We start from the raw sequence: 17,492 nt of genomic DNA, 5'->3' as shown, positions 1-17,492 counted from the left end.
AAAGCCCTTTCAGCAAAATGGGCATTGCGCGCCTCACGTACCGCACTGAAAAACAGCAGTAGCAGTCTCTATCTCAAACAAGCACTGGCAACTGCCAATGGCATTGGGTTTGGCTTTTGTATAATGAAAGGAGTTGCCAAACATTAGTAATACACAGAAGAGGTGCACCACAGATAACGTTGCCCCGTGACAGACCAACGCTCTTGCTTGCTCACGTCACTGGACCCCCAGAGGTAAACAGGATGCAGGCAAAGGGGGAGGGACAAAGGGAATCTACCACATTGGTACAGATTTCTCCTTTGCCTGTGGCCGTCGTAGGTGACTGTCTGTCTAGCAGTTAAATCCACAAAGTAACAGACATACAAGGACCAGATGAAAAGCATGCACTGTATAAAGAGGAAAAACAGTACAAATACTGAGCCACTAGGGAAATGTGGCTATGTGACACACACCATACAAATGTATGGGCATAGCAAAAGTCTAATTATTCAGACAATTAACTTCTTTGAACTGTATCGGCTTCAAATATGAAAGAAAACGTTCATGTGAGGATGGAGAGATGCATTCGCAGGCAACCCACTACAATTTCTCCCATCGAAATAAACATGTTACCCGACTTGTGCACCTTGAGCCAGCATGCTATTGACAGAGAAGGTGTGATGTGGTGCTAAGTTGCTGGCTGTGAAGACTGAAAACGTGACTAAATAGTGTCAAGCCCTTTTTCTAACATTCACTTATTTGCAAAACCTGGAAGTATTCATTCCGATAGTAATCGGCGATTTAGTGTTCAGGCCTTCGCGGACCTCACTCCCCAAATACCTGACCAGTGGATGTCAAATTGACGCAACCCCTGCCACCTCTGCGGGTCCACACATTTTCCAGACGATTCCTGGTCTATCTTGCTGTCTAGAGGCCTGATATACACAACACTTTTGTATTCGGGTTTGATAACGCAAAATTGGTTTATTCAATGTACTAAATCCTATTTGCGAGCCAGTGAGTCTTTCTCCTCCAGGAAGTTTGCGGCAGTGACTGCTTGCGGTATGTGAGGTTCCTTTGTATCCCCCGAGTCCTGGCTGGATGGATATCGTTCCGAATTAAAAAATCATTTTCATTATCTGCTTGTCAACGATTCAGGTGCAAACACCCCATTGCGGATAAACCCCCCACCCCACCCCACACACAAAGTTATGTTATGTTAAAGTATTTGTAAAGCGCATGGCTACCCTAGCAATGGGGCATCCCAGTACTAGTCTCAAGAAAAGACTGCTGAATAAGACAAGAAGTGAGGACCAGAGGGGCGTAGAGACGGAACAGCCAGGTTAATGGTTCTGGATGATCCTGATAGACAGAGGGAGTGTGTTCCAGAGAGCAGGTGACACTCTGTTGAGTAGCTGTGCGCTCTATAAATCCTTGATTAACATAACATGTGCCTTGGTGCGGGAAACGCGGCCTCCTGCTCTTACTCTTTTAACACGTGGGACGCAAGCCAAGTTGAGGTTAGCTGAACGCAGGACCCGCGATGGCAGGTATGGAAGGAGCAAATTAGACAGAGGCTAGGATTTTATGGGCCGTGCACAGGTCCTTTAAGGGGACACGCTTGTCCACAGAGAGCTAATGCAACCTGTGGATGAAACTAGATACACAGTGATAACCCATTGGAAATAAAAGATCGGGTCAGTCTTTAGAGCTGAAGGGCATACGGGGCTCTGCATACGGTGCTCTGCATGTCACTTGAATGTGTCGTTTACATTGAACACCACTGTGGTGGGATGGCTTGTAACTGTAGTAGCATGTGTGTTCTACTGCTCTCTTACTTAAAGCCTGTGTGGGCGTCACAGCATGTGTGACTACAAGATCCGTGAATGAGAGAGGCATTTAGAGGTTACTCATCTATAATAAAGTACTGATGTGCCGCAGTCAGCGTTCGCTAAGCCCTTAATTAATTAATCCTCCTTAATCTCTGCATTGGCTTGGACTGCCCTGGCTCTCTAGTGCAGGCCATGGGTTTTAGCACAGTAGCATTCATGAAGATTATACTCTGTTCTGTACAATGTGTTTTCTGCATCCTCTCACTTTCACCTCTCATGCGGTTGTTCTCTCTCCCTCCCTTGTTTTTTTATTCTGTCTATTGACAGCTGCTCTCTCTGTCACTTTCTTTCAGTGCCTCTTTCTCTTTCCCTTTTGATCTTCACATTTCAATGCCCTGACCAACTTTTTTCTTTCTCTCTTCATCTCTGTATCAGTATGTCACTCTCTTTCACTCTCTCTGTGCCGCCCTATACTTTCTTTCTTCCTTCCTGGTTCTCATCTCTTCTTGCACTTCACTTTCGTATCCCCCCTCATGACTTTTTTTCTCTTCTTTCTCACTCTCTTCACCTCTCTGGTTTTGTCTCTTCATCTATGCCACTCTCTTCTTCTTCCCTTTTCATCCCTATCCCTACCTTTCTCTTTTTTTCTCTCTTAATCTCTGTCTCACTCACTCTTCCTCCTACTGAAGTAGCAGCTTCCAACTGATCGGTCATTCACACAATACAGGGTTATGTTTTTACCTCAGAGTTAGGACCACCTGAATTTTGAGCTGTTCTCTAAGTGGAAGCTGGTTAGGGAAAATATGGATTTCGAAACTAGGTTATTAATTTCGGAGAAGCGTGTCCCTGCCAACTTAGAAAACCCACTCTAGTTTGGTTACAACACATTTAGAAGAGAATCTCTGTTCAAACCCTGATAACAAGGCCTTGGTGCAGCAGCAGGGCCGGGTTTAGCACTGGTGGCCAATTTTTTTGCCCCTTCAAATGACCTCCTTCTCCACGGATTTCTTCACTACCACTCTCCAACAGTGCCCCTCATCCCTCCATAGTAACTTTCTTCCATGCTTCTCACTTGTTTTATGGCGCTACTCATTCCAATATAAATGTCAAAGCACTTTACATCACACACACCTTATACAGAGACAGAACCATCAGTGTGTAAATCAGTATATACTCTATTGGAAATGTAACATAAGAAGTGAGGATTACAGGGTGTAGGAATGGCATGTTATCAATACTAGTAGGCAGTGCATTTTAAGAGTGGTTGGTCTGGTAGCACACACTCTAGATTTAAAAACATACCACAGTGGTTGGGTTTGACTTTACAAATAGAAATGTATTTCTACCAACAATGACAATTTTTAGCAACATTAGGACAACTAGAAACAAGGAAAAAACGTAAGAACCCAACTCTAATCCTTGCAGTTTGCTTGCAGCTCTTTGATAACAGTTCACAGGCCATTGTGCTATATTAGGATAGTATCTTATGAATTGCAACTTACTGAAGGATCTCTGTGACAAAAGCTGTAACCCACTGAGCTTTCCACATAAAATATAGTTCTGTGATCTGCATGGTTCACTTTCTTTACAGCACACATATTAATCCTCTGCACTATTTAATGAGTCAGGACTGCCAATAGACAAAGCATCATCTCTCTCCAGCAGGAACATTAATCACCAGAGTTATCTTGCCATTTTTTTTGTTTCCTGAAAACTATCTGGCACGCAAAGAAGTCTGCAAAGGTAGCTTTCAAGCCCATAAGTTATTTATAGAACAGCCCTTCCCAAACTCTCCTCTAACCCAGCCACCCACTAACTCCCCCTCCTGTTTAGCGCCAGGTGTGGCTGCACTGATCACACCTCTCTTGAGTCGGCACTGAGGGGCCGGCAAATCACCAGTGAAAAGTAACAATAGCAGAAGCTGCAGGGGATTGCTCAGAGAAATGCATGTTAAGTTAAAGCAGTATCAATGCCATTAAAGTAAGGACCATACAAAATAAAATTCCGAAGCAATTTACAAAGATAAAGAACATTTATTGAGTAAAAAGACAGAAAAATGATCAAAATCGCAAAAAGGAAACTGAAGATAAAGAGACCCTGGAGATATGGGTTTTTTAATTGTAGGGCAAAAAGCACCAAGAAAACTCAAAGCTGTAATTGAAAGTCACAGTACAAGGTTGACCATGGCCTAAGTGTGATTTCAGACTGATTGCAATGGAATGAGTCAGGTAATCCAAACGAGTCACACTGGTCAATGCTATTACCTCGAGACCTTTAGTTCTTAGAGTCCTTCACCTGGACAAGGCAGGAGGCCGACACAAATGAGGATCCCTCAAAGTTGGCTTCACCATTGTGGAGCTACTGCTGAAGCCTTCGGTCTTGCTGCCAAAATCTGCATTGTGACAAAGCAGGATTTGTTTGGTGCAGAGGTTGCTTCACTGCTGGGGTAGATTTTCCATCTCGCTCTGGACCAATCTTTCCCTTCAGGCCCGGGACCTTATTCACAGTTTGATGAACAGGGTTCTAATGTGCCATAAAACCCACCACCCACTCTATTTAGTCAGGCGAACTGCCATTTTTCAGAGAGCGTAGTCTCGGCTGTTGTTACGCTACTGGTGTGAAAACACACACTGTTGGCCACACAGTTCTTTATCCCACACATGCCAGGTGATAAATCTTTTGGTGTCAGGACCATTAGTTTTGATTTTCACACACATACTCCCACTTTGGGTGTTTTCTCCCAGCATCTTCAAATATTACATGATAGCAGAGAATATGACCCCTGCCAACTGGTATGATGGCGAACTATCTGCCAATCCCTTAACAAGTCAGTCACTTTTTTGGTTCTCAAAGTCCTCCAACAGGACAGAGTTGGAAGCGATAGCCAGACCGGGCTTTACAAACATGGATACTTTCACTGCAAGTTGCTGGTGAACCCTTTTTCTTCATGACTAATAGCTCTGAGACAAACAAACCTGGATATCTTGGCCGCTGACTGTGCAAACTCTATTGGGAATCTTCATCATGATCCGAAGGTGAAAAAAAGTCCCAGATAACTCCATAAATGTCTTCAACGCAGACTTTTAGGCAGCGGGTCTCTCTCTAGCCAAGGCACTCTGAGGGTCTAATCCAAACTGGTCATCTGGGTCTTCAAATCATGAAACCATTGAGCCTTTTGTATCCCTATAGGAGCAACGGGAGGCCAACCACTTGACCATTAGAAAGTAGTTGCAGACCGTGGGTGCCACCAGGAGTCCAATAGATCTTCTTCCTTCAAGTAGTCAGGCAGAGTCTTTTTTTAGAGATGTTCATTTCTTGGCCCACGGAGGTGCTGAGGAGATGGTGGCTAAAAACTAGTCTCATCCCGGGGAGTAGTCACGGGCTAGAGATTTCATTGTATCTAATCCTGGCAGTTTTTTTTTTTACAAAAACTCAATCTCCTTCTACAGCACTTTTTTCATAGTTTATTGCAAACCTGCCCAGAGTCCCATCAAAAATGTCCTTTGCTTTCTTCCACCTACGGGTCTCTTTTCCCTCCTTCTAGCCACTCCAAGATGGAGATGAGGCTTCATTCCAGCTGTCATTAAGGGAACTGATTTTCCCTCTTGCTGGGAGCACAGACAAAGTGTAGGGAGGCCCTGTCCAAGAATGGTCTCAGTTCCTGAGATCCCATGTAAGGTCGACACTTCAAAAGGAGCAGCAGTGAAAGCTGCCCTTTGTGTTGCAGCTGTTCCTGCTCCTCTTCTACTTGGCTAATCACTGCTAAGTGGCCACTGCTAACATCAGTCCAACCTATCTTTAAAATCTGCTGCTTAACTCCCAAAGCTCAATTTGGTAAAGGGCCTGCACATCTATCTTCAAAGCTTACTCGCTACTCCCCCTCAAGACTTTTGAGATCTTGCGACAAAGCTCTGCTCACGGCTCCTATGGTCAGAAAGTCCCGGTCAGGGGGCAGGTAGTTTCCTTTCTTATCCCCTTTTTATTGGAATGAGCTACGTCTTCAAATGCGAATTTGCAAGGATCATCTCCAATTCAGAAAATTACTTGAGACTAAGCTATTCTAACTGTGTCAATTTCTGCTTGTTATCCTGGCATTTGTGCCGAGATACCCCTGCCGGGGTCATTCGTGCGTGTAACAAATTAACATAACATGTTCTCCAAGGGGAGTCCAATATCTGCCAGGAGACGACACGTTAACAGCCAGTCTGGGATTTGTATTTGGGCTTTGTAAATGGCTACTGGGCAAAACAGTTCTAAATCCGTTGGCTCTCGGGCAGCACAAAGTATATGCTCCTAAAGCAACATGTCCACTAAATCTGTCAAAAATCTACTTTCAACATTGGACTAGATATTTAACGACAAATGGAAAATAACGTTGATCTAACATTGTCCCAAGTGAATATGCATAATAAAGGCTTTTATTCATAAATTGGACTGCTCGTGGAAAATTTAGTTAAAAAACACAGTGAAAAACAGATTTTTTTCAATTGTTTACTGAGGGGTCATGCCCTTGGTATCTAGTATGTCCCACTTTTATATATGAAGAGGCCTACTCTGTAGTTTTACTAGGCACACTTTACAGGTGACTTAGCCAATATATAAAAGTAGGTTTTCCGACATGGCCAAGCGCGTTTCCCTGCCATGTGACACTGCAGTACCTTTAAATTGCAGACAGGCCAGAACACATTGGTGCTCAGTGAAGCCGTAAACTTTGGACTTGTAGTCAGGTGTGGTAAAAGCACACTGTAGCCCATCTATGACATTTAACTTCTCTACGTCAACTCTCCATTTGCCTAAGTGCATGGATGTCGATTTACCAGAAAGTCAAGGGCAGCAGAAGAATGACATTACAGAAAGTGGCATCACAAAGCCTCAATGTCTGCCCAGGACAAGGGGCAGGACTGGCATGGTAGCATTTTAATACCAGGTACTGCTACATTGTGTCGGGAGTTTGGCCCCCTGGCTGAACGTTTTCAATAACATAGTGCCTTCTGCTTAATATACATATTTCTTTTGCTTTCTTTCAAAATGATTCCTGTACAATGTAATAAAAAACCCACTAAGAATGGCACCTGTACACGGTTAGGTGGCCAATTCAATGGTTTTTAAAAAACTTTATTAGAAAATAAAATTGAAATTTACGCCTGTTCATTCAATGGTTTTTGTGAAATTGTATTAGAAAATTCAATTGAAATTTACACCTGTCCGTACACATGTGCCTCCTTAGTCAGCCTTTTTGAATTGTTTTTGTGATAACATTTAAAAAAAACATTTCAGAAGAACACTAACAAAGGCAAAAGATTAACAGTCAAAGCTATAACTATTGGACTTATCAATGCTTGCTGATGTTTTGCAATGGACTTCAGTATGAACCAGGCCTTCAAACAAGGAATGTTGTTACTAACTGGCCATGTAACTGAAAAATGTACATTTAGCAGAAGGCACTGGGGTCTGGAGAACGATTAGTTAGGGACCCTCCAAGCATTATATCAGAGACATGACTTACAGTGTGTGCAAGTTAAGGCAGGCAGACATTAAGGTGTTTGTTATGCCACCAGCAAATTAATATTTTAATTCATTACTGTGCATCACATGCACTAAGGAATGTTTTTTTATTACCCAACAAAATAAGTGCATTCTGAAGTGCGATACACTTTGCAATGAACTAATAATTCCCAGATAGAGTGTATCAACAGAAAGGAAACTGGCTCATCTGAGCTGTTTGCATCTGTCGCCAGCACTGCCATTGAGATCCAGGAGGCCAGGGGTCGCAAATGGCACGCCAGGGGTCGCAGCTGGGAGCCCTAAATGACGTCCATGTGAAAAAGAAAATCTGCCAATTAAGTGAACCCAATTTACACTACATGTTTTAGATGGAAAGCACACATGCTGTGACACAGTGTAATAGTGAACAGGGCCCTAAAGCCAGCAATACAAAACTAGGAAAAAGAGTCTGACTGCCATGTACAGGCAGACGGAAAGGGACTTTGGGGGCCCCTAGCAGGGCTCTGTCCCCTGTTGGCATCCGCTATGGTGCTTGTTGAGTGGGGGGGGCAAATGTGGTGCCCCACAAACACCCTTGGATACCTGTGCCATGTTCCTCATAGTGCTTGGCACATAGTGCATGGATGTTTCAAACAGACTTATTTCTATTGGGACTTGTGCTGCGGCCCTTTTCCGGGCCGATGCTCAAGCCAAAATAGAAAATGCATGCATAATTTGGTAGGTGGAACCACCAGCTACATGTCGGTCGATATCCATTCTGCAATGATGGCGGTCGGATGCTCGTACAACCGCCATCATAGTAAGGCTCATTGTTGCATGATAACTGCACCTGATACCTGTCTCCACTCAACAATGTCTTTCGCCTCCATAGACCACAGTTCTACATTTTTACTCATAGCATCCTGATGTATCACAAATAAATATAGTTGTGGATCTTGGATAGTTACGTTTTTTTCCTGCACATTTACTGAGAGAAAAAAGGGAATGTATTCAAAATGTTCAATCTAAGCCAGTAAGAGACTCCGATGCATCTGTTGTCTTGTGTGTGTGGCTGCCATTAGTGTATGACCTACCATTGCATGTTAAGAAAGAAATATGCCTTTCTTTTCCCTGCCTTTTTGTTTCTCCAGATCTGTTGTTGCTAATGCTGACTGATGCGCTAAGAATATAATTGCATTTATTTGAAATTAAATTGAGTTTTCAGTATCTCATTACTTCCTCAATGTAAGATTTTTTTCAGCTGACTGGTGATGCCTCAGATAGCTGAATCTTTTGATAATTTTGTGTCGCTTATGCTGTGACAAAAGCAAACCTTATTCACAGTTGTGATTTGAAATGTGTAGCTATTAAAATAAAGTATTTAAATGCAGTTTCAAAAATACCTGTTGTGCTTATCTAAGTTTAAGATTATATATGTTTTTCTTTCTTCTAGGTGATACAATTTTTATTATTCTTAGAAAACAGAAGCTCATCTTCCTGCATTGGTATCACCACATTACTGTTTTGCTTTACTCTTGGTACTCTTACAAGGACATGGTTGCAGGAGGAGGCTGGTTCATGACCATGAACTATGGCGTGCATGCTGTCATGTACTCTTACTATGCTTTGCGAGCTGCTGGCTTCCGAGTCTCACGCAAATTTGCCATGTTTATCACATTGACGCAGATCGCTCAGATGTTGATAGGATGCGTAGTCAACTATCTGGTCTTCTCATGGATGCAACAGGGCCAGTGCCCATCCCACGTGCAAAACATCGTCTGGTCCTCCATCATGTACATCACCTACCTTTTGCTCTTCTGCCAGTTCTTCTTCGAAGCCTATCTCAACAAAACAATGAAAGCAGCCAAGGTCGACTAGTGGCAGGACAAGAAAAAAGCCATAGCTCAGGGTCATTAAGTAACAAAAACATGAGAAACACGCAGATGAAAACTGAAATAAACTAAATCATAGGCACAATGAAAACATATCTGATGCATCAAAGACTGTTGGGACTTGCCAGACTAGAGACACCGAGGTTCGGCTTAACCCAGTGAGATGCCACTCTTTCACTGGAGATGGATCACAAAGTTTAACAACCAAAGTAACTGAGCAGTCATCAGATGCCCCTTACTTCTAGTGCCTGGCAAGGCACAAATGAAAAAATAAACAAAAAGTACTAAATATATAAAAATAACAATTTGTATGAAATTTGTATTTAACTTGATATCCTCTTTCTCAACAACTAAAGAGACATTAATTAAAAAAAAATGGTTTTGCAGAAAAATGAAACATTACATCGAAAAAGCTGGTTGAATAGACCAGGAGTATTAAAAACCAGTCCTCAAAGTGAAAGGAGTCTCTTAAGGCGATAGGTAAAGGGGACCAATGTCCGCATAGGATGTGTTTTAATGAACGCTATGGAGATAAAGCGAAATCTTAAATGTTCCAGATATCTACAAGAAATGGGTAGGGATACTTGTGCTATTTGGTATAGAGGTGACTGTGGCCAAGTGTATCGGAACAGTATTTATACAAGACTTGTAATGAGATACATATCTGACACATCCTTTGTAAAGCACATTTCGGCATAGACTGTCGAAATATAAAAGGAGTAGAAAGGGTTAATTCCATCTGCACTGCGCAATATGCCACATAATAGAAGAGGGATAGGAAAGAAAACAGGGAAAACATGCATAGTAATCTAAAAAGTGTCAAGCCAATCTGTAGTCGAATTCTAATTCTCAACAAAAAAATGAAGATTTTTTTTTCAAAACATTGCTCAAATTAATCTGAAGTAGTTTCAGTTGTCAGCTGTGTCGAAAATGTTTTATATTTTTGTGAATTTCTAACAGGCTTGTTCCCTTTCTATCATCTTGCAGGGCGGCGCGCAACTTTTGACAACACTGTGCTTCTGCATTAGCTTCACAAGCAGTGCAGAGATGTTTTAAGTGCCCTCTTCTAGTTTGTGTGGAAAGAGAGAATACACTTTAACAACAAGTTATCCGACTTGTAAAAACAAAAAATTAAGACGCAAAGGTTTTTGTCACACTTGAAGTCTAGCTCCCTTGAAGGCTAACCTTCCATGCATATGTCTGTAGCTTGTAGCCTCCGTTTGATGACTTTTAGGGACACCCCTTCAGGAAGAATTAAAATGGATTAAGCAACGGTGCAAGTCAGGCTTGCCGAATATTTGTCGTTTTTTGAGCCATATCATGAAGTGGAGTGTAGGCCGCGTTGTCCGTCATATGTCAGTCCTTAAAAGCCAAATAAATTGTGTAACGGTTCCTAGAATTTCAAAGATGCTCTTATTGTAACTTGATGTTAAATGTGTTACTGTAGTCTTTTCAATTGTATCAGTTAGATTAATATATTTAAGAAGAGGACTAGAGGCTGCTAGCTTGCGCCAATAACACACAAGGATGCAGGCATACATAGCATTTATATACACAACTTCAGTTCAACAGGCAGGTCTCAAGAAAGTCCAGTGAATTATCACATTCTGGATCTTGCTTTTCAAATCCATATAATGAATTACCACCCTGCAAAAGCATGTCACTGGTACCAGTGGAATTACAGAGCGGGGTATCTTCCGTACAGTGGAGCCTTTGATCTTACATTTGAACACTACATGGTACATGATGCTGCAAGGGTTGTATTTACTAAAGGGCTTCTAACTTTCAATTTTTAAGAAAACGGTCCTCCGCACCTTCCAGTGCCGGGACTGACCATTAGAACTTTAACAAGGTCTTTCTTTCATACTTTCATTGTGCAAGGTGTTAGATATATTGACATTTTTAATTTTGAACTTTAAAGTTCTTAACTTGAAGGACTTTTTTTTTGCCATTTTGCTTTTCGGTCACAAGTTGCCATATTGTTTGTAGTGCTGTCTTACCGGCTTCAAGTACCAGACATACTTTGTTAATTTGAATCAATGAATGTTTGCCACACTTGTAGATATCACATTTTTTCATATTGTAATGGATGTGCACTCATTGAGAAAATATTATTTTGGTGTATTGGTTTACTGCCTAGTGGCATGGGAGGGAGTGTCAACCTAGCACAAGCCTTGGTGATTAATGATGCAAATGAAAGGTCCACTCTAAGAAATGTTGAAACAATATTTTCCAACACTAATTTGCGGAATGTATGTCAATTTTACTGCAGGATGTGAGATTAGATGTTTGGAATTCGATAAGGCAGAATTTACTATATATACACAATAATCTATCACAATGTTAGTTCTTTGAGATCAAATTGGTAAACAGTGTTCTTTTACTGTATCGAGGTTGATACTATTGTTGCAGATCAAATCCCACCTGTTGTGTCTCCACTAAGGATTGACCATTAAAAAAAAGTGCTAATGAACAACAACAAAGTATTGCGAATCAAAATAGCTCTGGAAAATTGAGACGGCATCTACTTGAGCTCTCGTCATTATGATTTGACATCATAGTGTAGATGTTATTTTTAAATTGGAAGCTCTTATCAACTAAGGGCAAAATACGTTTTTGAAAGCACCTCAACCATCACACCATTGTAACCATTTTGAAGTGAGAAAGTGCACTCTATGTCTAATGTATGGCTTTTTTCTCTCTGTTTTACGTGAAATCATCCCACAGGCTTTCACTGGCGACAAATGTTCACTGATGGCCCTGGAAATCTTCAGTCAAGGAATCTACTTGCACAATGTCCTGACATCCTACTAGACTACTTATGCTCACACTAGGCTTCTCTAAGCTCCTTGCATATTTTTTTAGAATCAAATTTAAGAAACCTTTAAAAAAAAAAGTAGAAACACATATGTGTTTTTTAGAATTTATTGGCAAAAATGTGATAATCAAATTAAAAATGGCATCATAGGAAGGTAATCAATGTCTGTGTTGTGGTTTTTTTCATGTTCTTGTTGTAAAGGTCATGTTTTACTGTGAAAGAACTACACATTCTCATTTGAACCAAATACAAACATCTTCACTGTTTGACTTCATTGAACATTCTCCCTGTCACTTTTATTTTTTGTAAGATCAAAACAAATGTTATTGATATTGCATTTTCATATATGGAAAATTACTCCTGCATGGTCTTTTACATGAAGCTCGGAAGGGGAGAGACAAAGTGCATTTCTGAAGTAGACATGATTAAAAAAATGTAAAATAGTATTGAAAAATAGTAAGCAAAATATTGTACTTTTTACAAAGAATTGTTGACTTCAAAAAACAGCAGCCAATCAAAACTTTAGCATACTAAGATCACCTAATTTTTATTATTTTTAATTTGTACTGTTAGATAGTTACACCACTTTTAGAACGATTGTCACAGTTTAGTTTCTCCTTTTGTGGTTAAAGCACAACTTTTATTTTACAATTGTACATCATGCTCTCATTGAAGGTCATAATTTAATCTATCCTTCTATCGAGATGGGACTAGTCTTCCCTGTTTAGAGAAAATAGGACAGTAAAAAATAAAAAAAACAGGAAAGGGCATACTTTTTCCTGCTCTTTTGAGACCAGTGGTCATTTAACTCACTGCCTTCTACACTCCCAATCAAACGTGGTTCTCATGCACCCAATAACTATTGTTCCCTATTCCCCACCTCACCTCCATAGTTACAATACATTTTTGTTACAGTTTATGTCTGAAAGTGCTGTGATTTTCAATGGCTGCAAGCAAGTGGTTTGATTCTAGAACAACCGACTTCATAAGCCTTTTTAACTATGCTGCATAAGTCTGTGGTAGGGTATATTATTTGCTGTAGCACATGGAAAATCTTGACATTTTGAAGTCGACATGTAGATTGTCTGAAATTCATAAAGATGAAGGCACTGCTGGTTGCAACATTCCAAACTGCTATTCCGATTATTGAGCTATTGTTTTGATTTTATGTGCCATTTGTAAGACAGACTCTCAGTCCAACTTTTTAGTGTACTCCCATATTATCTGTTTCGGTATTTTATCTCATATACATGTTCTCGGATCCCCCCATATTTAACTTAGTTTTTAATTTGCCAGTTGCTTTTTTAAAATACAATAACACCCACATACCTGTGTAGGAAGTCTATCCATTCATTTTCTGCAATCCCCCAATTACACTTTTCTAGACATTAGGTATCTTTGATTTCTGCAACGATGGAAGGTCTGATAACCAAGTCTCAGCCACATGTGCTCTTTTAAGTTGACACCCATGTTTACTATACATTTTCATAGCATTCACTCTGAAAGATATCTTATGTTTGTGTTCTAGAACAGGTGAGCAAAGTGTAGATATCAGGCATCAGAGAGAATGAAATATTATTCTAACCTGCACTTACACCAAAGCGTGCCTTTGGAAGTTCATGTGTTCTGCAAGCATATTTCCAATGTAATAACATGGATTGAAATGTAATTCTTTAACTAGTGACAATGATAGCGCTGTCAACATTTGTAACCCATATGTACTAAAAAAATAGCATTTTTGAGGTTAGATTTTTAAGCCTATTACTCCTTTGGGAATATGAAATATAATCCTTTTGCTCAGACACAAGATAGCAACATCCTTTGTTTGTCCTCTAACACTTAATACCTACTTTGCACATGTGCTCAGCTAGAGCCACCAGCTCACTAGAAAAATGAAAGAACCAAAGAGGATGTAGGGGAGAGGATGTAGCCTTGCGGTTAGAGCTGTCGACCTCGAAGCTGGGGAACCAGGTTCGAGTCTCGGCAACAACGCTCAACATCCTGTGATTCTGGGCAAATCTCGTAATCTTCCTGTGCCTAACAAAAATGAATGTGTCCGTCTGTAACGAAACTGGTGCTCATGTAAAGCACTCTGATTGATACCCGATGTCTCAGGTCTAGTTCGCGCTATATAAAACTCTTTACAAAAAAAAAATACATAATGGTGAGAAGGATGGAAAATATTCACCCCAAGCCTTCCTGTGTGATATATGCCCCCGAATAACAATTCCAGCTGCTTTTTTCTCCCAGTGTGTGGAGCAAGCACAGAACACTGGAACCAAATTCAGAAGAAGACCAAGGTTGTGTGTTAAAAAAGGGACAGAGATTTCGACTGTAATTTAGAGGCTGATCTTGATGGGCCAAACCCAGCGTTAGGAGGCAGAGACTGCTCTAACAAAGATGAACAAATTAAGTTCCATATTGTAGTTTGTATTTCATCGGACTGTGGGACTTTTGCCATAATGCATAGCCATGAAGAAGGAATTGGTTCACACTGATGTAAAATTTGGGAGATGACCGGGTCATCAACATTTTTTACTAGGTGTACCCTTCAGAATATTTTGCTTGATCTATAACCAGGATAACATGGCATAAAACAAATGCAGCTAAAAGGAATCTATTTGTCTGCTGCACTGAACAAGTCCTAGCTGCCTGAGCTCCAGCGTTTGAGTTGAATCTCTGAACCCAATACTGTCTCCAAGGCTAGTGGCACTAGCCTCCTGATGATCCTCAGGGAGAAACGGGATTAAAGTCCTGCCAGAAAAGTCTCTTTGTCCCTATAGCTTTTTCTTCCTCTCACAAGAAAATGCAGAAACCTTCACGGTTAGGTATTGTGTGTGCAAAACCACTAGATCTGTATAAACAACTGTATAATTCTCCTGCTTGTCCATGTGGAAATTTCCTCCTGTTGACTCTGCAGAAGGTGCAGTAGTCGGAGTGTGCTACTATGGATGCCACAGAACTGTGGAAGACCAGTTACAACTCAATACTTTGCTGTTGAGATGAACTAGGAGATTAAAACAGCCAGATGTATTGGAAACTGTAGACAGCACACCAAAGAACCAGCCCAGATTATTGTAAGACTTTTTATTTAGTTAGCAGTGATGTAAAAACATTCAGTGGGACACTGGATGGTCTTTAATTTGAAGAATTCGTTCTTAAACACATCTTCTCTTCCAAAGACATTTTTTATCGACATATTTTGTATGGGGTGCATTGCTTCCTTTCAATGCTAACATGAACAAACTATGAATATTTTGAGACAGAAGCATGTATCAATTTTTTGCATGAACCTTTTCCGTTCTTTTTGCTATACTTTTGATCACTGCACACTGCCTTAGTTCTTTGTTTTGTCTGTATCACCCATATTTGCGAGACCATAGAACCTATTGCCAGCAGCATATTGCTTTACACAGTGGAAAAGAGCGGAGGTCACTGCGGATGTCATATGGGATCTTACCGGTCATTTCATTAAGATGAACTATGTCACCATTTGAGATGTACACACTGTTGTCCCTGTCATTCGATGTCATTTGGAAAGTCATCAATGATGAAATATCTGTGGTCATGAGCAGGGCATGAGTTATGGTTTAGTTGATAACCACAACGGAGTAATTTCATTAGTATTTAGGACTTGCATTGTAACCATATTATGACTCAAAATTTGTTTTTAAAGGTTATTGCTGACATTTTTTTGAACAAATGTTTATTTGTATAGAGCAACAAATTACCATTACTTAGCTTCGATTACTTATCTTTAGCAAAGTTTTATCAGTGTTTCTTTTATGATACAATAAACTAAAACCCCATACACCAACCAGAGGTGCATGGCCTTTGCCACGATCATTATAGCCTACGCCTAGCCCCCTCTCACTAAACAGCTGTGGCCAGACCCTATGCCCAGCCTCTGTCCCAGACACTGCAACTGTGGGCTCTCAGTGTATAGGGCCCAACCTACTGAAAGAGCTGTGCATGGCTTTCAGCAATGCACATAGGGTTCTGGGTACAGGACCTGGTCTACTGCCTACATTCTATCCCCCCAAAAAGCTGTATGTGCCCTTTTGCCATGTGCTATGAGCTGTAGGCCTAAGGCAGGCATTGTATGGTCTTTCTACACATACCAGCTGCAGTCGCTACCCAGTCCACGCACCCCCAATGTTTTCTACTCATAGACATTTTTATACCCTCAAAACAAGCTTAAAAAGGCTGTTTGAGGGACGTTCAAATCCACTGTTGAATATGCTAAATCACTTTTAAAAAACAAAAGTAACTTTTTCATATCTCTGTGAAATCCAGACATGCACTCCTTGATGTATTATGTCTTGCCTCGTTTTTTTTCTACTATGCAGGCTTCAGTGCCTCACATAGTTGCTGCTGCAACGAAATCATTTTAGTAGCAGAGGTAACTAGATCCTCCAAGCATTCCCACATTCATAATTGATCAAGGAAAAAATGTTGCTGTGTGCATTTGGCTTCATTTTTCACCTCCTTTTGCTCCTGTTGTTTTTGTTTTTTTTTCGGTTACAAATACCAGACCAATGGATTTTCATGAAACCAAAAATGGTCATAAGTTAGACCAGAATGCTTCTCATCACCCAATTTTCACATAAAACCAGCCAGCAGAGTTTGCTGCAAGAATATAAATTTTCCATATTGAAATCCTCATTGTGATTAACACATTTGAGACAATAACTTTTATCGCACGCGTTTAAAAATATTGGGCCCAAGTACGATGTTGGGTAGAAAGTCTCTGAACAGGGGTTGGAGGCTTTCCGCCCAACATCGTAGGTTTAATTTCGGCTGCCGTATTAGGATGACGGCGGTGGGAATGAAACCAGCAAAGGAATTCCGACACGGTTCCAACAGGCTCATGAAGCTTTTCGGAGCGTGGGAAGCCACCATAATCCCCTGATGACGACAGAGAAAGAATCGGCTCTGCCATCAGGATTATAATGCCACTTTCCGAGAGCCATTCCATGTTGGCCTTTCTGACATGGAAAGGCTGTCGGAAAGTGTCTTTGGAGGCCCCTAGCAGGGTCCCCTTCCCCCTGGCTCTCGGCAATGGGCCCTGGTGCCCCCCTAAACATACCTGCACCGTGAGGCTTGCCACATGGTGCAGGGATGTTACAAACATCCATTCTACAATGGAAGCATGTGCTGTGGGCCTATTCTGCCCGAATGGATGTTTCCAGCTGCCCGTCCAAATTAGGTGGTCAGAACTGCAGACCTATTGTCGGGCAGTTACAGACGGATATGGTGCGTCTGCTCGACATCATAAACAGGGCCTTAGAGCAGTTTTGTCAATCAGAGCCACAAAAGTTATTAAAGGTTTTTTTAAAGTTATTCACTGAGGAGTGATGCAACTAGAACTATAGAGTAGTAACTACTAGTCTGTCATATATGTTACAAAGCTGGTGGTTAAGACTGTTCTTTTGGTAAGTCTCACTTTCCACTGAAATGGCTTCTTTTGGTGTGCTACTAGTTTTG

The 17,492-nt window shown here is 41.0% G+C and overlaps 1 protein-coding gene across 1 annotated transcript in view; it reads left to right on the top strand.

The window, feature by feature from the left end:
- The window catches only part of ELOVL6 (ELOVL fatty acid elongase 6), a 171,113-nt gene extending 158,950 nt beyond the window's left edge, over nucleotides 1-12,163 (top strand). Inside the window, exon 4 of the mRNA XM_085635680.1 lies at nucleotides 8,749-12,163. Within this exon, the coding sequence (XP_085491806.1) occupies nucleotides 8,749-9,173 (425 nt within the window). The 3' untranslated portion in view covers nucleotides 9,174-12,163. The remainder of the gene's footprint in view (nucleotides 1-8,748) is intronic.
- Nucleotides 12,164-17,492: the final 5,329 nt, after the last annotated feature.

Source organism: Triturus cristatus, chromosome 2_1 (genome assembly GCF_964204655.1).
Source record: "Triturus cristatus chromosome 2_1, aTriCri1.1, whole genome shotgun sequence".
NCBI lineage: Eukaryota > Metazoa > Chordata > Amphibia > Caudata > Salamandridae > Triturus > Triturus cristatus.
This window is presented reverse-complemented; position numbering and strand designations above follow the sequence as displayed.